The 22,735-nt window shown below is 44.5% G+C and overlaps 1 protein-coding gene across 2 annotated transcripts in view; it reads left to right on the forward strand.

The window, feature by feature from the left end:
- Window positions 1-22,735, forward strand: part of KCNH1 (potassium voltage-gated channel subfamily H member 1) — a 376,651-nt gene that overhangs the window by 250,132 nt on the left and 103,784 nt on the right. For both annotated transcript variants that reach the window (XM_044267467.1, XM_044267468.1), the window contains exons 8-9: window positions 11,665-11,864; window positions 18,167-18,419. In XM_044267467.1, the coding sequence (XP_044123402.1) occupies window positions 11,665-11,864; window positions 18,167-18,419 (453 nt within the window). The remainder of the gene's footprint in view (window positions 1-11,664; window positions 11,865-18,166; window positions 18,420-22,735) is intronic.

Below are 22,735 nucleotides of genomic sequence, written 5' to 3' on the forward strand. Positions count from 1 at the left end.
GCTAGTGTTCCAGGTTGCTGTCTTAGTGAAATGCCCTCCCATGTGTGTGTTCTGACATTTGACTCCAGGACAACAGCTGAAAGAGACGATAACTTTGAAGATCTCTTTGTTCCAACTGAGTACTCTGGGTACTTTCACACAGCGTCTCCTTACCCCAACAACACAGGGAAGTGAGCAGGTGATATTTCTTTTGTCAGACTGACAGAAATGGAGGGAAAAGCAGCAGAGTAATTTGCCTCTGGCCACACAGCTCTAAGTGGCTGAGCCAGAACTTGAACCCAGCAGGGTATAACTCAGAAGACCCCCATCTTCCTGTCCTTATCAGATAATACTGGGGGTGCAGAAGTCATTGGGTTCACCTCTCATGATGTGCTGGGCTGTGCTTGACCTAGAAAGCGGAAGATTCAATTTCTGAACTCCTTCTCTGGTTTTTCAGATTCTACTTGCTGTATCTCATTAATGTCTTGGAAGTGAAAGGCTGTCTCTGGACTGCTTTGAGCTCTCAGTGCCAATTGTTGTGTGTGTTAATGACTTTTACCCCCAACCCACCAGTGCAGCCACATGACTTAATGAGTAGTTCATCCTAATCAGATGGCGGCTAATGGGGAATTAAGGATCATAAGGCTGGAGATTTTATTGTAGGGGAAATTCATATAACAAGAGTCTTTTTTCTTTTTCTCTTCAAAAAAATGAAGAAATTAAGTCTCATTAAAATAAGCAGCAACAAGCTATAATCTTAATAGATATTGAATTTGAGGCACTATACGGTTCAAAAGCAGGGGTTGGAAAGGGCTTCTGCTTCCTTGGTTTTTCCTGTTGGCATCTACGAGGTCTGGGGGTGGCAGGATAGCCCGGGTGGGAATAGAGTTGAAGAGGGGAACAGGGAGGAGAGAAGGAAGGAGCGAGTGGAGAAAGACGGAGGAATAGTATAGTCTATATCCTGGAAATGAGCTTTTTATAGAAAAGCAACTCTCCTTTTGGTCTTTCTAAACTACTCTGGAAAAAGAAGTTGGTGAATATAGAATGGACCTTGACCATGAAGAACAAATCAAAACCAACATTTACGTCCATAGAGTTTGACAACATATCCTGAAATAAAACATAAATTATGAAAGAGGCTAGAAAATCATAGTACTATGCTTCTCAAGGTTCCCAGCAGTAACAGCATCACCTGGGAACTTGTTAGAGATATCCTTTCTCTAGGGCCCACCCAAGACCTACCGAATCAGGAACTCTGGCGTCAAGGGCCCAGAACTGTGTCAAATGCCCTCCAGGTGATTCTGACACACACTGAAACTTAGGAGTCAGATTTAGTGAAGGATGGCCTTGCAGTCTGAGAGACCCTGGCTTCTGGCCTCTGCATGCTGTTTCTCTGATGTTGGACTTCATTTTTCTTTTCTGCCAAGCAGTGATGGTACCCACCTTTAGGTTGTGCTGTTTTTTATGATTACTACCTACATTGCTCTGAGCTCTTGGCTTTGAAGATTTGGAAACTATTTTTTTCAGGTTTGTGGGGGGGGTCACCTTAGGCCAGAGCCAGCAGTTCCTAATTGCCTTTGTAAACCATCTGTATGGTTGTCAGTAAACATGGCTGTCAGAACACACACATTTGCATCTGATCCTTCCCAAAACCCCACTAAAGCAACAACAAAAGAAAGGTCCTTTTAGAGTATTAATGCATTAGGACAAAGAGCATGAGAGGTGAGGAATATAAAGTGGAAAGCTATAAGGCAGTAATTGACTTGGCAGACCAAAGAAAGCTGAACCCCAAGGTGATGGAGGGGAGATTTAAACAGTAATTTGATTGACAGCAGAACTTCCCCAGACTCAGGCATTATGGCAATAGTGCCACTAGAAGTGAGGATGAAGAGGGTGCTAAGAATAGGGCTAGTTGAAAGTTTGTTTAAGAAGCATGTCGACCCTGCCCTGGTCCTGGATGGCTCAGTCGGACGCCTGGGTGGCTCAGTTGGTTAAGCAGCTGCCTTCGGCTCAGGTCATGATCCCAGCGTCCTGGGATCGAGTCCCACATGGGGCTCCTTGCTTGGCGGGGAGCCTGCTTCTCCCTCTGCCTCTGCCTGCCTCTCTGTCTGCCTGTGCTCGCTCTCTCTCCCTCTCTCTGACAAATAAATAAAAATCTTTAAAAAAAAAAAGAAAAAAAAAAAGAGTCTGACTCTTGATTTTGGCACAGGTCATGATCCCATGGTAATGAGATTGAGCCCCTCATCAGGCTCCGCACTAGGTGTGGAACCCAAGATTTTCTTTCCTCTTCTCCTATCCTCCTTTCCACCCTTCCTCCCCATTTGCTCATACTCTCTTTCTCTCTAAAAACAAAACAAAACAAAACAAAAACATTTTTTTCTTTTAAAAATAATTTGCTTTCTTTTGCATGCCACAGGACAGATTTCTAGTTTTAAAACAAGGTACATCAAGAACTAAAATATTCCCCCCAACCATCTTTCTTTTCACCAATACAAGAAATCCTTCTGGAAACATAAGCAAGGGACTAAACAGGATCAAACCACCAAATCTACAAGTTAATACATGATCTATTATGGCAGAATAATCAAGAATTTTCCCCCAAAGAAAGATTTTAGTTTTCCAAATATAAAAGAGTCTAAGAGGATCATATATGAACAGAAATCTTATTCCAGATTTTATGGTAAAGAAGGATAACACACTGGCAGCCGAGGAAAACTGAAACTCTGTCTAATAAATAGATCCAAATTAAGAATTTCTACAATATTTCTTTAAGACACAGAACCAGAATTCTTAAAAAAAAAAAAGAGAGAGAGAGAGAGAGAGAGAAGCATCTAGACCCCCAAGAGATTGAGGACTTCTCTAGCAACTCAGAGAGTCCAAAAGGACAATCCTAAAGTTGATGGCACCGTAGTTTCTTCAACATAAACTTCAGGCTGGTCACCCTACGGTGAATTCTCATAGTTGACAACCCCCACTCATACTCAGAAGGGTCCGAGCAGGCATCTAAGGATTACCATATATTTCTAATCTGAAAGGCAGGCAAACACAAATGAGGAAATAAAAACCAAGCAGGGGTAAGAGAACTTAAAAATACATCTATTATTGATATTCTCAGAAGACAAAAGGCATTAATGTCAATGAAACAGAACAGAATGCTATTAAAAAACAACATTCAGTACTGTGAAATGTGTAAACCTGATGATTCACAGGCCTGTACCTCTCGGGCAAATAATACATTATATGTTAATTTTTTAAAAAGCAACATTTAATGAACCTGAGGGAAATGAAAAGTATGATATTGGTTGGAAATTAAATAAAAGGAATAGAAGATGGGGCACCTGAGTGGCTCAGTTTGTTGAGCGTCGGAATCTTGATTTAAGCTCAGGTTATGATCTCAGGGCTGTGCGATTGAGCCCTGCATTGGGCTTGGGCTTGTGCTGAGCATGGAACTTGCTTAAGATCCTCTTTCTCCCTCTCCCTCTGCCCCTTCCCTGTCACATGCGTGCTCTCTCTCTTAAAAGGGGTGGGGGAATGGAAGATAAAATGAAGAAATCTTCCATAAAGTGATAGGAAGAAACTGGAGAGAAAAATAAGAAAATTAGATTAATCTAGGAGTCCAGCACCTGATTCACCGGAGACCCGAGGGGTGGGGAATGAAGGGAAAGAAACCATCAAAGAAATAATCCAATTAATTATGTGACTAAACTATTAACTATATAACTAAACATACATAATCATTTCTCAATATATACATATATCAAATCATTATGTTATACACCTTAAACTAATGCAATGTTGTATGTCAGCTATGTCCCAAAAAACTGGAGGAAACCAATGACGGGACCGAGAGAATCCTTTGCGGATACAACTGAAAGCCTACCTCCATTTCTAAGGATTTTCTTTTCAAAATTATTATGTTTTTACCTGACTTGTTTCTTGCATCAGTACTTATTCCCTCAGTGTATTCATTCAGCCCATGCTTTTTTAGTCTTTTTCTGTATTTGGCATAAAAGGGGAAAAGAAAGATGTCAGAGGTATCAACATGGTTTTATCCACATAAGCTCATCTTCCATCAGCTGCCAAATGGAGTGGCCAGATCATAAGAGCTAACAAAGGCCTGATGATCTAATTCTGCTGGGAATTAGGTCAGAAACAAGCATAGGTGTGAGTAGTCTTCTTTAAATTCTGTTTTAATATATCTTTTGGAATTCTGTATGGAACAAAGTCAGTTTGGATAAACCTGTAAACTACCCACAGAGAGGAATGATTTTTAAATTATTACAAGGAGGAAAAAGACTCATTAGTCCTTTATCTCTAAGCTTTGATGCACCTGCAGAAATGGCTTTTTTTTTTTTTTTCTAGCCTTCTTGAGTTTAGGAGTAAATTATGCTCTGCAGAGTCGTTTAGAAGTTGGGGTACACTTTCCCACAGGAGTAATTTTGTGAATAATAACTGACTTCCTAAAGAAGCCCACAAGTCTTTTTACCTCCCTGATGATGAAAAGTATGCAGGTGAGGGGCTAACAGCTCTGTAGAAGCCAGTCACCCAGGACTCCAGAGAGGCTCTGCTAACACAGGGCTGAGCGCTTCACATCTTCACTCCCTTATGTCAGCAGGCAGATTAAGTGCCCGTCTCGCTTCAGGAAGCTGGAGTCGATGTCCCAAAGAGACAGTGATGAGAGATGGGGGAGTGGTATGCCCACTGGCTCTAGACTGGAGTGCTAAGGAGACCCGGGAGCTGGAGAGCAGGTTAGGGGTAAACAAAGAATAAACTAGGGGCTTCGGAACTGCAGCCTCAAAACACACTTCTTATGTCAAAACTCATTCCTGCGTCTCTTTTCGGTTCCACCGAAGAGCCTCAAGGCTGACCTACCAGCTTTACTTACATTTCCAATGCCTTTTTTTTTTTTTTTAAGATTTTATTTATTTATTTGACAGACAGAGATCGGAGGTGGGCAGAGAGGCAGGCAGAGAGAGGAAGGGAAGCAGGCTCCCTGCTGAGCAGAGAGCCCGATGTGGGGCTCGATCCCAGGACCCTGGGATCATGAACTGAGCTGAAGGTAGAGGCTTTAACCCACTGAGCCACCCAGGCACCCCAACCAATGCCTTTGATTTGCTCTTTCTGACTAGGGTTTTCCTCCATCGTGGGTTCATAAAATAAGAAGCTGTGAATAAATTTTTAAGTGATTAAAAAAAAGAAACTGACTAAAAATAAAAGGTGTCCTTATTATGCTTATCCTTCCGTCAGCCCATCCACCACTGTCCCCACCCTCCATATTTGCTTTCTTTTTTTAAAAAATTTATTTATTTTTTTTCCATATTTGCTTTCTTTGCTCTTCCTTCCCCTTCCTTCTCCCCTCCCCTCCCCTCCTCTCTCCTCTCCCCTCTCCTTCCTTCTCCCCTTCTCTCTTTCCCTTTTATTTTCACTTTAATCTGCTGGAGGCAAGTTTAAAAAAAGAAAGAAAGAAAATAAAGTAGCCCAAGAAAATTTCCTTGAAAGGAAGGCCATAAATTCCTGGATTGAAAGGACTTCCTGAAATCCTCGCACAATAGATGAGAACTGAGCCTCAGCAAAAGGCACGCTATTATGAATTTTCAGAACATTGTGGAAGAAGAGTTTCTTGAGAGGAAAAAGCAGGTTCAGTATGAAGAATGAAGGATCTGAATGCTTTTGTCTTCACAACAGCAAGAGAACACAATGGAGAAATGCTTCCAGTGAGAAATGAGCGAAATGATTTTGCATCTAGAATTCTACACCCAGCTCAGCTATTAATTGATTGTAAGAGTAAACATTAGGTCTCAAAAATGTTGCTCCCATATACCCTTTCTCAGAAAACTACAAAAAAATGTCTTTTACCAACAAAAACTAATAAATCAAGAAGGTGAAACCATGGGATACAGGAATCAGGGGATCTAAATGAAGCTCCTTCCCAGGATGCTGGAGCCGAGACATCTACACAGCTGCCAAGGGAACAGTTCAGAAGCCTCTAGGGGAGTTTTCTTTTTTCTTTACTTTTTTTTTATTTTATTTTTTAAAGATTTTATTTATTTATTTGACAGATGGAGATCACAAGCAGGCAGAGAGGCAGGCAGAGAGAGAGGAGGAAGCTGGCTCCCTGCTGAGCAGAGAGCCCAATGCGGGGCTCCATCCCAGGATTCCGAGATCATGACCTGAGCCGAAGGCAGCGGCTTAACCCACTGAGCCACCCAGGCGCCCCTTTCTTTACTTTTTTAAAGTAGGCTCCATGCTGGGGCTTGAACTCACAACCCTGAGATCAAGACCTGAGCTGACATCAAGAGTCAGCTGCTTAACCGACTGAGCCACCCAGGTGCCCCCAGGAAAGATTTCTTTATGGAGATGACGTTGATAGGCTAACTAAGGTATTTTAATATATTAGGAAGAACTTTTGTCTGTGGGAGAATTGGAGTCAAATCAGTGATACGCAAACTAAACAAATGAAAAGACCATTATTAGCTGTAGGGAAAAGGAAACACTGTAGAAAAGGAAAAGTGACCTGAGTATCCTGTGTGGCTTCGCTCTGAATATGTCTCATCCAGTTACAGTAATATCTGCACAGATAACGATCTAACCGAAATGATGCTATAAGCACATTAGAGGATGGGGCCACGGGAAGAGCTGTGGGGAATGAGTGTGAGATTGGGGAGCAGTGGGGAGAAGAGAGTGAAATTCTCCGAAGAGAGCAAATTCTCAGGCCTGCAGATAATTCCTAAGCCTGAAATATCAGGACTGGTGACTTGAGAATGACATTGAACTATGAAGATCAATAGCAAAACAATCAGCTTAATACAATGGCAAATGGGTGCTTCTGCAGAATGGGAAATTGGGTGAAAAGAAAGAATATCTAGGGGAGTAAAGACTTCAAAAGAGGTTTTGGCCACTTTTTAAACGATGTGTATGTGTACGTATGCACAAATAAACATGAAAATTTAAAAAGGGAAAACAAAACCTTTTGCCACTCTTCCTCTAAATTCCATACCGCGGGCGCCTGGGTGGCTCAGTGGGTTAAGCCGCTGCCTTCGGCTCAGGTCATGATCTCAGGGTCCTGGGATCGAGTCCCGCATAGGCTCTCTGCTCAGCGGGGAGCCTGCTTCCTCCTCTCTCTCTCTGCCTGCCTCTCTGCCTGCTTGTGATCTCTCTCTGTCAAATAAATAAATAAAATCTTTTTAAAAAATAAATAAATAAATAAAATAAATTCCATACCGCAACTTTTAATTTCGGGCCAGAGAAATTAATGTTTATTTTTCTTTGGGTGGGACCCAGAGTTCTTGCTGATACAGTGTTAACTTTAAACTGCTCAACGAGAGAAAGAAACCTGCCCTTGGGCAAATCAGCATTTTGCCTTGGGATTGAGAAAGGGCCTTTCTACCGTGGGGGATGGTGGGGGGACGGAACCAATTCACATTTAGAGTCATCCGGGGCCTCATCTGCCCTGTGAGGCTCTGTTGTGCAGGGACATCCCGGTCTCCCGGTCTTCCTCCCCACATCACACTCGAGTTCAAGCCATAGCTAGACTTCCAGGCAATCTCTCCCAGTTAGGTTGTGAGTACATAAGGCATAGTGCTTTATCTAGAGATAGCAATAAATAAAATGTATGTATGAAAAATGTATAACCTCACTTCATGTAAAATTAGACAACCGGCATTGAGCAAACTATCCATTTTTAATAGTAATAATGTTTCTAATAGTGATAATAATTAAATAGGTCCTTCCTTCTAGAATGTCTCAGAAGCAGACCAGCATGAGAGCGGCCCTGGGCTGTAAATGACAGATGTGTCATCACTGCCTTAATGGTCTGATCAGCACCCCAGTGCCTCAAATGTGAGCCTAGTTCTCAAGCCATGGACAAGAGAGCTATTCTTACTGTATCGATTTGGTATAACTATATTTTTAAGCTCAAAATTAAATTAGTTTTCTGGCAGCCCTCCTGAGAAAGCCACCTCTTACTATTCATGCATGACCTCTGGTTCATCGTGGACTAGAAAACAGAGCCAAGCCACGACTGCTATAGAGGCTTATTGAGTTAGAGTCAGACTCACTGGGAGCAAGGGAGCCAGCTGGGGGGCTCTGGGAGGCGGATTCTGGGAACTCTTGCTGATACAGGAGGCAGGAAGCTGGAGATTTGACCCTCTTGTGTAGAAGTTAATTTTTGAGCTTCCAAGAGCCGTGTCTGCATTATTCAGGCTTTGACTACTTTTGCTTTTCTCTGGCTGCTTTTGTTCAGATTGATAAGCACTCCCTGGTACCTTTCTAGAACTGGCAGCCCTCCTTCCAGTCCTCATTTATAATTCTTCTTGGGTAGAATTTTGTCCTCAGTGTCTTGGGCAGCCATATTCAGCCTGAGTGGATAGACTACTGAAGACTTGCCTCCCTTACATCAAGATCCACGCCTTTCTCTCTGATTTTTTCCCCTCTCAGTCTTCAGCTAAGCCTAAGATCATTTGAAAGAAATCGTTGTGGCCTCTCCATACCGTGGGACAGTATTCATGAACAAAAGGGAATGAACCATTGACACATGCACCAACATGGATGCGTTTCCAGGGCATTTTGCTAAGTGTAAAAGGCCAATCTCAAATGTTCATATACTGCATGATTCCATTTATATAATGTTTTTGAGATGGCATAATTATAAAAAAGAGAGAAAAGATTTGTGGTTCCCTGGGGGAGCATAAGTATAAAGGGGGAGCACAAGAGAGATTTCTGCAGTGATGGGACAGTTTTGTCTTCTAAATGGTAAGCTGCTTACATGAACCTATCCAGGTGATAAAATGACAGAGTCCTACACATACCTCATGGCAGCGTAAATCTCGTTTTTTTTTTTTTTTAAGATTTTATTTATTTATTTATTTGAGAGAGAGAGACAGTGAGAGAGAGCATGAGCGAGGAGAAGGTCAGAGAGCGAAGCAGACTCCCCGTGGAGCTGGGAGCCCGATGTGGGACTCGATCCCGGGACTCCAGGATCACGCCCCGAGCCGAAGGCAGTCGTCCAACCAACTGCGCCACCCAGGCGTCCCGTAAATCTTGTTTTGACATTGCGCTCTACAACACTTCTACAAGATGGAACCATTGGGGAAACTGGGTAATGGGTATACAGGATCTCTTTGTACTATCTTTACACCTTTCTGGGAATTTATAATTATTTCAAAGTAATTTTTTTAAAAAAGAGATGAACTATTCATAAAACAACAATATGGATAAATCTGAAAATAATTATGCTGAATATAAGAAACTAGTCAAAAAAGTACAAAAGGAAAAATATAAACAAATTGTACTACCTCAAAACTAAAAATGTCTATGTGCAAACAATACCATCAAATAAGTGAAAAGACAAAAAGAAAAGTGAAAAGACAACCCACATGGTGTGAGAAAGTACTTGCAAATCATATCTATCAGATAAAGGATTTTTATCCAGAATATATAAAGAATGCTTGCAACTCAATAATAAAATGACAAACAACCCAGCTGAAAAATAGGCAAGATTTAGGTGGACATTTCTCCAAAGAATAGATAAAAATGATCAATAAGCACACAAAAAGATGTTCAACATCACCAGCCATCAGGGAAATGCACACCCAAACTGGGATGAGATAACAGATCTTACTCCCTAGGATGGCAGTAATCAAAAAGACAGATAATAGTGTTGAAGGGGTGCTGGGGACATCTGGAACTCTCATACACTGCTGATGGGAACAGAACAAGGTGCAGCTGCTTTGGAAAATAGTTCCTCAAAATGTTAAACATAGTTACCAGATGACCCAGCAATTCCACTCCTAGGTGTTTACCCAAGAGAACAAAAAACATGTTCACGCAAAAACTTGTTCCTGATGGTTCATAACAACACGATTCATAATAGCCAAGAAGTAAATAACCCAAATGCCCATGGACTGATGATTGGATAAATGAAATGTGGATTGTCAATATGTCAAACATTATTTATTCAACATTGAAAAGGAATGAAGTACCAAATTATGCTGCAAAATGGAGGAACCTTGAAAGGGGCCAGCCGTAGGAGTTCATATATTGTAGGACTTAGTTGATATGAGATGTCCAGAGTAGACAAACCTATATAGAGAGAAAGCAGATTACTGTTTGCCAAGGGCTAGGGGACTGGGATGGGGTGGGGAATGATGCTCATGGGTAGGGGGTTTCTTTGGGAGGAGGATGGAAATATTCTAAACTTAGATGTAGTGATGATCACCAGCTCTGTAAATACAATAAAAGCCACTGAGTTGTACACTTTAAATGGATATATTTCATGGTACATGAATTATATCTAAAACATTTAAAAAGAGTAATACTGTATGATTACATTTATAGAACTTTCTTGAAAATGCAAGCTAACCTATGGTGATAGAAAATATTAGCAGTCGCTTGGGAACAGGAAGGGGTATAAAGGGATATGACGAAACTTTTTGGAAAGTGATGAAAGTGTTCAGTCAGACTGTGTGATGGTTTTGTGGGTGTATACATATTTCAAAGCTTATCAGATTGTATATTTTATTTTATATAAATTATATTAATATAATTGTATATTATATTTAATATTTTATCATGTCAATAATCATTCAATTTTTAAAAAAGCAAAAACGTGTGAATGTTACAAAATATATATATATATTATTTATTAAAAACTAATTTGACAAATATTTATTGAGTACTGGTTTAGTGTTAGCTCCCAGGGATACAATGACAAGGAAAAGATGGGTCTAGCCTTCAAGCAACTCATACAGGCACAGGCAAAGAAAGACACATATGGTTGCAAAATGGCTTATGTACCATTTCAAGTCTGGGAAGTCATGGTCAACTTCAAAGGAAGGCTTTCTGGAAGTGGTGAAACCCTTGAGCTCAGCCTTCAAGGGCAAATGGGAGTTAAAGGTAGAAGGTGGGTTTTGTGATGCCATAATGGTCCTCCTTCCTGACATTAACATAGGAGGAGCCAGGGGAGCACATAGTAGGTACTTGTCATATCTCAGAGGCGACCCACTTTATTTTTGCCATATTACAGTCATGCTTTTCTCCCCAGGAGCCACATCACAGTGGAATAGATTGTTCTCTTTACCTGTACCTTAATAGTAAGTGTGAAGCCAAGGTATAAATAACATCCTTCATTGCTCTTGGCCGATTTGCTATTATTTAGTTACTTGTGATGATGTATTCAAGTTCTGTCTTTGCACTATATTTTTGGCTGTGTGAGAGCCAGGACTGAGCGTTCTCACACCATCCTGTCCTCAGCAGGTAGCATAGTACTTAGCACGTTAGCAGTTCTTGAAGAAGTCTACTTGCTGATAGGTTAGGAATTGGGCTGATACAGAATAACACATCTGACTGGTGGCCTCAGGCACGGCTGAAACTTTTTGTGTCAAGAAGTATAAATTGGTCTCACTGCTCCTATCCCCGCTCCCTTTTCTCTGCCTCTTAGCTCTGGCCGCAGTCATGCCAGGTCCTGTCCATCCTGGCCCTGCCTACCACCTGTTGGTCCTACTGGCCTGCTGTCAGGCAACTCTTTTGATGGGTCCACTCCCAGAGGCTGCTGCGTGAGGTTCTTCTGAAAAGGTCAGGACAGTCTGTCCTGGAGAGGGCAGCTCTGGCCGTTGGCCTGCTCTTGGCCAGATGAGCATTCTCGGGCCCTGGTTGAAGGCCCACTCACGTGTTGTCTCTTCTCCTCAGCTCTCCTGTATGCCACCATCTTCGGGAACGTGACGACCATTTTCCAGCAGATGTACGCCAACACCAACCGGTACCATGAGATGCTCAACAGCGTTCGGGACTTCCTGAAGCTCTACCAGGTGCCAAAGGGCTTGAGTGAGCGAGTCATGGATTATATTGTTTCCACCTGGTCCATGTCCAGAGGCATCGACACCGAGAAGGTAAGGAGGGCCATGATCTCAGGTGAGCCCTGTGTGTCAGCTTTCCCAGGGAGAATGGAGGTACACCTGCGGGCAGGGGGGTTCTCAAACCTGGCTGAGGTTTGGGTAGTTAGGTTCCCAAGTCCTACCCCCAAAAGTTTTCAGTTTGGCTTTGCTCAAGGACCAGCAATTAAGAGATTAAGAACCATTATTTAAGAAACTGGGAAGACAGTGTGTGTCTCCTGGAGAACTTGTTGGAAGTCTAACTGTCCAGGGCAGAATTTCCCAAACTTGTGTGATAGTAAGGCTCAGAGCCATCCCTGGGGAGGTCATCATTGTGACTAATTTTCTTTTGACCTCAGGCTCTGAGATGGCCCAGCCCTGCCACAGATTCTGCCCTTATTTAAATTTTTGGTATTTTGTTCATCGGGGATATATTTTTTTTTTTGGCGTGGATTTTGATTTTGTAAAATATTGTATTAAATTGTAATTAATGTTGATTACTGAGATTTTAGCCCAAGGCTGTTGCCTCACTGTAGTCTCAGCTCTGATAAGATTCTCAGAATTCACGGTCATTAAACAGATTCCCAGCCTCTATACCAAATGTATGGAATTCCGGATTTAGAGGAGGGGGTGGTGTGAGGAAAAAAATCTTCATTTTTAACAATTGCCCAGGGGATCCTCTTCATCAGACAAGTCTTGGTTTCACTGGCTTGAGGAAAACCTCAGTTAGACCTCTCTCTCAGGCTAAGGTATCAGTTTTCCCATCTGTGAAACGGAAACAGCCATAAATCCCTATTGTTCTCTAAGAGTTGCGTTATTCTACATGCATTTCAATAAAGTGGAGAAACTTTGGTGGCTGGGAAGAACAGAGAAAAGATGCAGTGGACTTTCTATTCACTTCGCAGTTATCTCCTGTGTTCATTTTCCATGAGCAACATGTCATCCTGGGTCCGTTTTTCTCTGCTTCTCAGTGTTTTCCACCCCCACTTCTCCTTTTACTGCCAGTCTCTAGGTACTTGGGGAATTCTGATTCCTTTCGCTGTCAGAGTAAGAAAAACAGAAAGATAACGCTGTTGCAGAAACCCAACACATTCAAAGCCAAATGCCGCTGACTTTGGAGCAGCTATGCTTGCCCCTCTTCCTCCCTCAGAAGGGTTAGCTGAGAGTGGAAGTTTAAAAGGAAAACCTGAACTCAGTTTAATTGGATCCCACGTAAAAGGAAGAATAATTCAGGTTTGTTGAAGATCAGCCATGACCACATCGGTAACATAATAAGCTCACCACCGTAGCACTGGCTACCTTGCCTTGAACGCTCGTTAAAAACAAGTATTTACCCCGCTCTCTGCATGCAGGCCCCGCGCTCATGCTTCAGTGACGCTCTACAGCAGCTCTGGGAGGGAGCTGCTGTTATTTTGACCCCAGAGACAAGGACCCAGAGGCCTGGTTAGTTTTGTGGGTTTTTTTTTAATGAATTAATTTATTTATTTTCAGAAAAACAGCATTCACTATTTTTTCACCACACAGTGCTCCATGCAATCCGTGCCCTCCACAATACCCACCACCATGTACCCCAACCTCCCACCCCCCCCCTGCCACTTCAAACCCCTCAGGATTGTTTTTCGGAGTCCATAGTCTCTCGTGGTTCACCTCCCCTTCCAATTTCCCCCAACTCCCTTCTCCTCTCTAACACCCCATGTCCTCTATGCTATTTGTTATGCTCCACAAATAAGTGAGACCATATGATAATTGACTCTCTCTGCTTGACTGATTTCACTCAGCATAATCTCTTCCAGTCCCATCCATGTTGATACAAAAGTTGGGTATTCATCCTTTCTGATGGAGGCATAATACTCCATAGTGTCTATGGACCACATCTTCCTTATCCATTTGTCCATTGAAGGGCATCTTGGTTCTTTCCACAGTTTGGCGACCGTGGCCATTGCTGCTATAAACATTGGGGTACAGATGGCCCTTCTTTTCACAACATCTGTATCTTTGGGGTAAATACCCAGGAGTGCAATTTCAGGGTCATAGGGAAGTTTTGTTAACTGCCTCTGGTCATAGAATTAAGAGTGGCAAAGTCAGGATTTGAATCTGGTTTTGTTTGACTTGGAAGCTTGTGCTTTTCCTACTGTTACTTTTTAATTTATTTTAATTTATTTTTTTAAATTAAAACACGTACTGGAGGGAAGAAGGATGAGCAGATGAGTCCAGATGGAGTTGCCCCCATTTCTGACCCAGGCAGGGCATCAGTCAGGTGGGTCTGAGTTCCTGGCTTTGCCAACCACCTGCCCTTACGGAGTCTGGTGTTTTTGCTTCATTCAGCAAGGCATGTATGTTCTGTGGGTGCCTGGCAGCTGATGGAGCAGAAAGGAACTTTGATCTGTCGGCCCTGGGGCTCCATTTCCCAGGGACCAGGAGGGCTTTGTAAATCTGGTTGTCTGGAAAGAAACCCTTCCCCACCCCATGGCAGGGCTGGGCTGGGCTGGGTGGCTGCCCGTGGGAGACAGCACCGTCAGCGTTTGCCTGCCCTGCCCCTCTCCACTGACTCACTTTCCTGAGAGGCTTTGGGATTTGCCCCAGGTCCTGGCTAGGCGGAAGAGGGAGTACTGTGACAGCTCACTGCAGGGCCCAGCCGGCCTGGGCGGCTGCTCTTCCCAGCAGGGGCTTAGGGCAGGCAGCTTCTGCAGAGGGGTCCAGTCCCGTGGTCCCCTGGCTCTCCCTGGTTCTGGGTCAGAGGGGTCAGGGAAGACTACGGGAGCCTAGGGGTATGGTGGGGAGGATGGGGGGGTGCTGGGCTCCTCTCGTTTGACCAGCAATTAGCCAATGACCATGAGCATGTCGCCTGTTCTCTGAGCCTCAGTTTCCACGTCTATAACACATGGACACTAGATGCCTTTTAGTGCTAAGGCCAACCCCTAAGGCCCCTTTATCTATGGCATTCTGGACCTCCTTCAGCCTGACTCACTGCTCCTCTGTGCTAAGGACCTCAGAAATTAAAGCTCACATGCACTAAGCCCGTGTGTGTGGAAGGCACTGCACCAGCACTTAACCACACACCAGCTCAGGGAATCCTCAAAATTCTGTACTCAGGTTCAAAACAGAAGACTTGGAAAAAGAAGCTTCAGGTTCACAGGATCAGTAACCTTAAAGCCAGGTATTGAATCCGGGTCTGCCTGATCTTAAAGTCTATTCTCCCAACCATGTGTCTGTCCTGTCCGGCCTGGGGTAGTTCCATGAGCCTCCATGGTGACATTCCCTGTGGCCTTTGAGGTCCTCAAGAACCAAGACGGATGGTTTCTCTTAAGGACCAAACAGAAGTGAAGGTGCCCAGGAAGGGGTCTGCAGCTGAGAAGCATTCAGCTCAGAGAGAAGGGTTCAGGACCCCCTAACCCGCCCAGTGTGGAGCCAACAGGAGAATGATGGAGATGCCTGATGGCATGGCAGTCCGGAATGCTCGACCCCCAGCTTCCCTCTCCTCCTCACAAGTGCTTTCCAGGGGATCCAGGAATAGGGCCCATGAATAAAACGTTGTGTCTGTGCCAAGGCCTCACTCATTAGCAGCCTCTGCCAGCAAAGCCCAGCCCAGGGGAAACCAAATACTGAAAGGTGAATTTACCTAGAGAGCAAATGTCGGTTTTGAACTGCTGGGCACAGTTTTGAGGGACATGTGAGAGTTCTCCCCCTGGTGTTCTGCTTGGGGAGAAGAGGAACCAAATCAAATCTGCATTTCTATAGGAGTCTTGTGTTGTTGTTGTTGTTTTTAAGATTTTATTTATTTATTTGACAGACAGAGATCACAAGTAGGCAGAGAGGCAGGCAGAGAGAGAGGAGGAAGCAGGCTCCCAGCTGAGCAGAGAACCCAATGCAGGGCTCGATGCCAGGACCCTGGGATCATGACCTGAGCCGAAGGCAGAGGCTTTAACCCACTGAGCCACCCAGGCGCCCCTGGAGGAGGAGTCTTGTTTTTCAAAGAGCTGGAAGGAGGGAAAAACTTAGCAAGCCCTCAGCCCCAGCCCTGCCTTGGCAGTCTGAATTTTCCATCCCTCTGCTCTGTCAGGGCTCCTTCCCGTCTCGCAGAGATCCTGCTCACTTCCTCAGCATCCCACAACCCCAGAACAAGCAGGAAGAGGCACATGGAGCATGGGGACCAGTGTGTATGGAGCCCCTTCCTGGGTCCTACACTTTTCTGGGGGCCATACTGGTACCTGTCCTTTCAGTTAATCCTCCTGAGCCAATGTGAGCAGTGTGCACTTTATAGGAGAAAGTCAAGTGTAGAGCAGTTAGGCCACTTGGAGGGGAAGGAGCTGGGATTTGGACTGTTGGACCTCTCTGTCCACCGCCTCGCCTCCAGGCAGAGTGCAAGGGCTCTTGAGAAGGTAGGGTAGGAGCAGCACAGTCACGGGCAAGGTGAGACTTGCACAGACTTTTGAAGGAGGCAGAGAAACTTACAGATTCCAAGGGCAGCTCCAGGTGCAGAGGCAAATGCCCTGTGTGAAGGCACAGAAGCAGGAGTGTGGGGGTAACCAGCATCCTAAGTGTTTTCATTGAACTTGTTTGATTTTATGCCCCCAGCTTTGCTCACTAGACTAGAATGGAAGAAAGGCTTATTTATTTATTTATTTATTTATTTATTTTTTAAAGATTTTATTTATTTATTTGACAGACAGAGATCACAAGTAGGCAGAGAGGCAGGCAGAGAGAGAGAGGAGGAAGCAGGCTCCCTGCTGAGCAGAGAGCCCCATGTGGGACTCGATCCCAGGACCCTGAGATCATGACCCGAGCCGAAGGCAGCGGCTTAACCCACTGAGCCACCCAGGCGCCCCAAGAAAGGCTTATTTAAAGGACACACCTAATTTCTCTGGAAAAGCCCACTTGAAGGCATCGTACTGTGTTACCTAATGCTTGCTATGGGAGGGGCCATGCAGTGGTTTCTTATAAAAATTTAGTTCAGGGAACTATTTCTCCCCCTAGAAAAGGCTGAGAATTTTTCCTTTCTCGAAAGATCCACGTGACCTCTTAGAGTTCTCACTTCGCCCTGAATTTCTAGATACTAAGAGTGGAATTGTTAGTGCCTTTGTTTAGGATAGCCATGTAATGTAGGAAATGGTTAGTATCTAAACTAGGCTCTGCACTCAGACTACCTCGTTTGGGAGCCCAGCTCTGCCATTTTCTGGCTGTGCAACTTTGGGGAAGTTATTTATCTTCCCTGTGCCTCAGTTTCCTTCTCTGTAAGATGGTACCATACTAACACTTACATCAGAGGGTTATGTGAGGATTAAGTTAGCTATTAAATGCACATAACAATCATGTAAAATCATTGCTTAATTTCACTCATTTTGCTTAGGATTTGTCTCCTCCCACGAGATGGTAAGTTACAAAAAGGCAAGGGTTTTGTCTGTGCTGTTCACAGCTACATCTTCAGAGCTGAGAATGATTCCTGGTATATTATAAAGTCTCAAAAATAAATATGAAGTGAATGAGTGGCTTTAAAGCACTTAGCAAAGCCTGGCACAGAGTAAGTGCTCACAAAATATTACTTTATCTCTCTTTAAGCCACACACATACTCAGACCATCAGCAGTGTGAGCCCAACCTTCAAAATACGCCCTGAATCTGACCACTCCTCCCTGGCTTCCCTGCCAGCGTCCCAGTTTGGGCAACCTCACTTCTCACGGGGCTTCCTGCAGGAGTGACTGAACTCAAATCCTTGGCTCCATCCTTGTCACCCCAAAGTCCGGGCCCCTGAACTCCACTCTCTAGCTATGGTGATCTTCTTAAAATACAGCCTGGTCTTGTCATTCCCTCCTCACACTCCTCCAGTGTCCCCATCACACTTCGAATAAAGTCAGAGGCTTTTCATAATGTCAGGTCTTTAGGTGCGTGTGTATTGGGCATTCTCCTAAAGCTTCATCCTCTACCCTGAGCCCCTCTTTCTTGCTGGCTGTTGCTCAGGTCCCCTCACCATCTTGACCTTGCTGCTGGGATGTCTTCTGACACATTTTGCAGGTGTCCGCTTACATGTCACCTCCTCAGACAAGCCTTCACCAGCTATTAATCTAAAGATCTCCCCGTACTCCCAGCCCCAACTCTCTGATCCTTCTTCTGAGCATTTAGTGTGGATTTCTATGCTTGCTGTTTATCTTTCTCATGAGAGTGTAAGCGCCATGGGGACAGGTACTGTGGCTGTGCTGTCTACCTCTGCCTTGAAGAATGCAGTCTAGCCCAGTGGGGGTGGCTTCTGCTCCTGGGGTCATGAGGGACCACAGGCTGGAGAGCACAGTGAAGACCCTGACACTTTTTCTCCCTGTGCCCGCCCAGGTTCTGCAGATCTGCCCTAAGGACATGAGAGCTGACATCTGTGTGCACCTGAACCGCAAGGTGTTCAAGGAACACCCAGCTTTCCGGCTGGCCAGTGATGGCTGCCTGCGGGCACTGGCCATGGAGTTCCAGACAGTGCACTGCGCCCCGGGGGACCTTATCTACCACGCAGGAGAGAGTGTTGACAGCCTCTGCTTTGTGGTCTCCGGCTCCCTGGAGGTGATCCAGGATGACGAGGTGGTGGCTATCCTAGGTAGGTGTGTTTATTTTGCTGGACATACACCTCTGGGGACCAGGGTTGGCCAAGTTACTGGGCAGCTCAGTGCCACTGTGGCCTTCAGCCAGGGAGAGGGGGCACCTCGGGGCAAGGCCAACTGCTTGCCTCTATCCGACACACAGATATTTGAGTGCCTGTATTGTGCCAGTTGCCATCTTAGGCACTTGGGGTATTTCAATGACAAAAATGGGTTTTGTCCTCAAGGGGCTCCCAGGCTACTGGGGGAGAGGAGCAAATAAGCAGACACTTGTACACTGCAGAGGAAGGATCTAACTCAGTATTCAAGTATCTGGAAGGCTTCCTGGAAGAAACGATATGTAAGCTAAAGCCTACAGACTGGAGAAGTGAAGGGCAAGGGGGTGTCCTCAGCAGGGGGAAGGCACGTGCAAAATCCCGCAGAGAGAGCAGGATGTATTTGTAGAACTGCAGTGTGTCCCTTTGGCACGGCTGGAGCAACAAAGCAAGAAGGGCTATGGGTGGGAGCTACATCCTAGGCAGATCATGGCAGGCTCTGGAGCCACGCTGAGGGACTTGGACTTGACTACGGTGCACGTGGGAGGTTAAAAGCGGGTAAGTCAGATTTGAACTTTAGAAAGAGAACTATAGTTGCTGCTTCGGGAGTGACTGCAAGGGGGGTGGCTGGGGCAGGGAGAAGAGGTTGGAGACATGCTGTCCAGCATATCCAGGTGGATGGGGCCCCAGACTGACACTGTGGTGGGCAGAGGGAGAGAACCAAATGGAGTTGACTCATTTAAGAAGTTGAGGAGGATTTGCTGGGGCAGGGGTGGGGGGATGGGGGAGTGGTTGAGGACTACAGGATTTCTCATTTGGATAACAAGGAAGCCGGTTATGGGGGATGTGGAGGATGGAGCAGGGGATGGAGGGGACATGTTGGTGCTTTGGCCTTTTGAGCATCTGCAGCCTTTGAGAGATTCATCTGATTGTCTGATGTCTGAGGAAGCTACAGAACAGCTCTTCACTGGGGCCATTTCTAGCTCTCTGAAGGGATCAGCCATCAAGTACTAGCCAACATTTATGCTCATCTAGTCGGTGCCAGGCATTTTACGTACATATGCTCATTTAACCCTTGCAGTAACCCTATGAAGTGATTTTATTATCCCCATTTTGCAGATGAGACAGTGAAAGCTCAGAGAGGTTAGGATGAGATCCATGGAGCCAGCATCCTGGAAAATCTCCACTCTGATCCATTTTGCAATACCACAGTCCTAAGGATAGATTACATAGTTTGCTGGCCCATTATATTTCCAGATACTGCTAGACATTGTGGACGTATTTTACCCTGTATATATGATTTCTTAAGAAACTGAGGGAGGGAGAGGTTACATTTTGTGAAAGTTAGAAATGAGATTCAAATTAAGTAGCTAAGCATACAGTGTTTGTGTGTGTGTGTGTATGTATATGTATATATATACTTTCCAAACTTTGTTCCTGCTTGACTTTGGAGTGCACGGTATGTGGCCTTCCTGTTGCTTCCCTGGTCCCAAGCCATCTTTCCCTCTTGATTACATTCTGCTCAGGTTAACCCAAGGATGATTTATATTCCTTCAGCATGAGCTGGCAGATGGTCAGAGGGAGCCTGGGGTAGAAACTGGGTGCAGGGTGGAGGGTGAAACTATTCTTTGCTAAAATAAGGATGTGGATTCCTGCTCTCCACTGAAATCTGTAGACAGGGTTATTCTGCTCCTTGCTGTCCTCATCCACAGAGAACTGAGATTTGACTGTGTGTAGGACTAGCACACATGAAGGGGACAGCTACTGCTTTAGGGGCTGAGAGGCGGAGAGGCCCTTCATCCCTTCCTTTAATCCTCGTCAGTGTCCTTGATAAAGAGGACTTACCATTGGTAATCACCATTGAGATATTCACCTGGCTAAGAAGAAGTAACTAGTGATTAGTGAGCTCTTCTTTGAGTTGGAATTGGAATTGAATTTGAATTGATCCTTTGGTTAAGGGCATCCTTCATTCATTTCTGCCCTTTTTTTTTTTTTAAGATTTTATTTATTTGCTCATCAGAGAGAGAACACACAAGCAGGGGAAACAGCAGGCAGAGGGAGAAGCAGGCTCCCCGATGTGCAAGGAGCCTGATGCGGCACTCCATCCCAGGACCCCGGGATCATGACCTGAGCTGAAAGCCAGCTCAGGACTGAGCCACCCAGGCATCCTGGCCCATCCCCCTTATTGGTAACTCACCAAATGCCTTTCCAAGGCATCTACACCTGTGACCAGCACCATCCCTCTCCCATATGCATCCTTAGTGACCCACCTCACACAGTTGTGTGTTAGGAGTTAGGATTGGGCAGTGAAGCCTGGAGAGAGTTCATAGGTGCAGAAGGCTTGACAAAGGCAAGTGATTGCTTCCCAGTGGGGTCTCCTCTCTCTTCTCTCTTCTCGTGGCTTGATCCACTGTTGATTTACTTGGTCACTTGACTGCTTCTCCAAATCCAGCCCTCTGTCTCTGGCTCCTTGCGCACCCAGCCTGCTCTGGTTAGCAATGCGAACAGGAATTCTGGAATCAATCACTCAGCAGCTTCACATTCGGGGCAGTTGTTGTCCTCAAGCTGTCCCGACTAGAAAAAGCATCTTCGCTGTGTCCCTGGAGCCAGATTAGCTCCAAAAAGTAGGTCCAAACTTGAGATCCTAAGTAGCCTGTAACATTTCAAGAGGTTCTTATTCTACAAAAAGACATGAGACAAGTCCTTTGACCAAACTTGAACTCTGGGCCAAAATGCGTAAGGTTCCCAGCTATTTGCTCCCTGGAGTTCTATTGCTGTTGCTTCTTCCTAAATAGACTATCTTTTGCACAATTTACTGAAATCAGTTGTTCATGCAAAGGGAGTTCAGGTGACAAGTGGTTGCTAAAACTAGATCTCTATTGCCTTTTGATGCATTTCAGTTCAATACAACCAAAATTTATTGAACATCTACTACTTATGAGGTGGCTGTCATAGAATTGGGAGTATCAGTGGACAAGAGATTAGCTCCCCTTCCAAGAGCTTCTACAAGCACAGGAGACTGGTGTTAGGAAAAAGTGTTACCTGTTCTAGAGGGTCATCTGAGAAGTAATTTTTGAGCAGGTACGATACTGTATCTAGTGCTCCAACAAGGAAAAAATAAATAGCCAGGGAATCCTTAGTTATCACAAAGCCAGAGGCTTTAGAATAAAGCCCAGAGCTCATCTGTCACATTCAGTTGTCTCTACTGTCTTGTTATCAGATCGCTTATTTACATTCTGCTAATTTGTTTTTTCCTCCCAGTTCTAATAGTCTGCTTAACTTTAGCACAAGAATAAGGAAAAGCATATGTAGTCATAACTGTGTTCAATAAATGTTAAAAATAGAACCCTTTCTAAAAAAGTTTTCTAGGAGAGTGTTTGTCAAACTTTCTCAACGCAACTCACCTAGGAAATGGTGTGTTGTCTCATGAATGAATAAACACATGTGCGCACACAGTCATAGGTCGAACTCAAGTGCTTATTCTTGCCGCAGGCCATGCAACCTGGTGCTTTCTATTAGATCCCATTCTCTTTCATTTACAAAGAAATTGACGTCATGACTCACTAAATTGCTTTCTTGACTGACGCAAAGCCTGCCGTTTAAAAAACGGGGTTCCACCAACGTCAACAGTACTTTTGGACTGAAAGCCTTGCTGTCCCCTGAGGGCAGAGACTATGCCTGCATCATCTCTTCCGATCTCCTTTTCCTCTGATGTTCTCTGCCTTACAACTGAGAGGACATTTTCTCAGTCTCCTTTTGGAATTCTCTTAGAAATCACACATGTCTTCTCAAATTCAGTTTGGCAGTTCTTTGAAGTAAATCCAAACCTTTAGCATGTTCATTTTATTCATTATATTTTTAAAGGCATTTTCTCCCAGTTTGTCATAGCTGTCAGAATAAAAAGGCATAGGTACCCATTTTACCCCTGCCCAAGTGGTGGAGATGCCCACGCACCTGCAAGTAAGTCATTATCTTGGTTCTGTGACACTTGACCAAAGTAGAGGAGTCGTGGAATTTCTTCGGGGCTCTGTCTGCTTGAGTGTGGTCTGACTCCCTACATTTCCATCTCCGATATGCAGGGTTTAGATGATCTTGTTTTCCTGTGATTTAGTGTCCCTATAGTAACTTCTGTGGGTTTTATATTTTAATACTTAATTTGTATTTAAACCCTGGATCATCATGTGTCCTTTCTTTCTGTTTTGTTGTTGTTGTTGTTGTTGTTGTTTCCATTCCCTTGGGCAAGGTAGAATCTTTTTGGCCAGACTGCACTGAGGAGTGGA

Source organism: Neovison vison, chromosome 10 (assembly GCF_020171115.1).
Source record: "Neovison vison isolate M4711 chromosome 10, ASM_NN_V1, whole genome shotgun sequence".
Classification (NCBI taxonomy): domain Eukaryota; kingdom Metazoa; phylum Chordata; class Mammalia; order Carnivora; family Mustelidae; genus Neogale; species Neogale vison.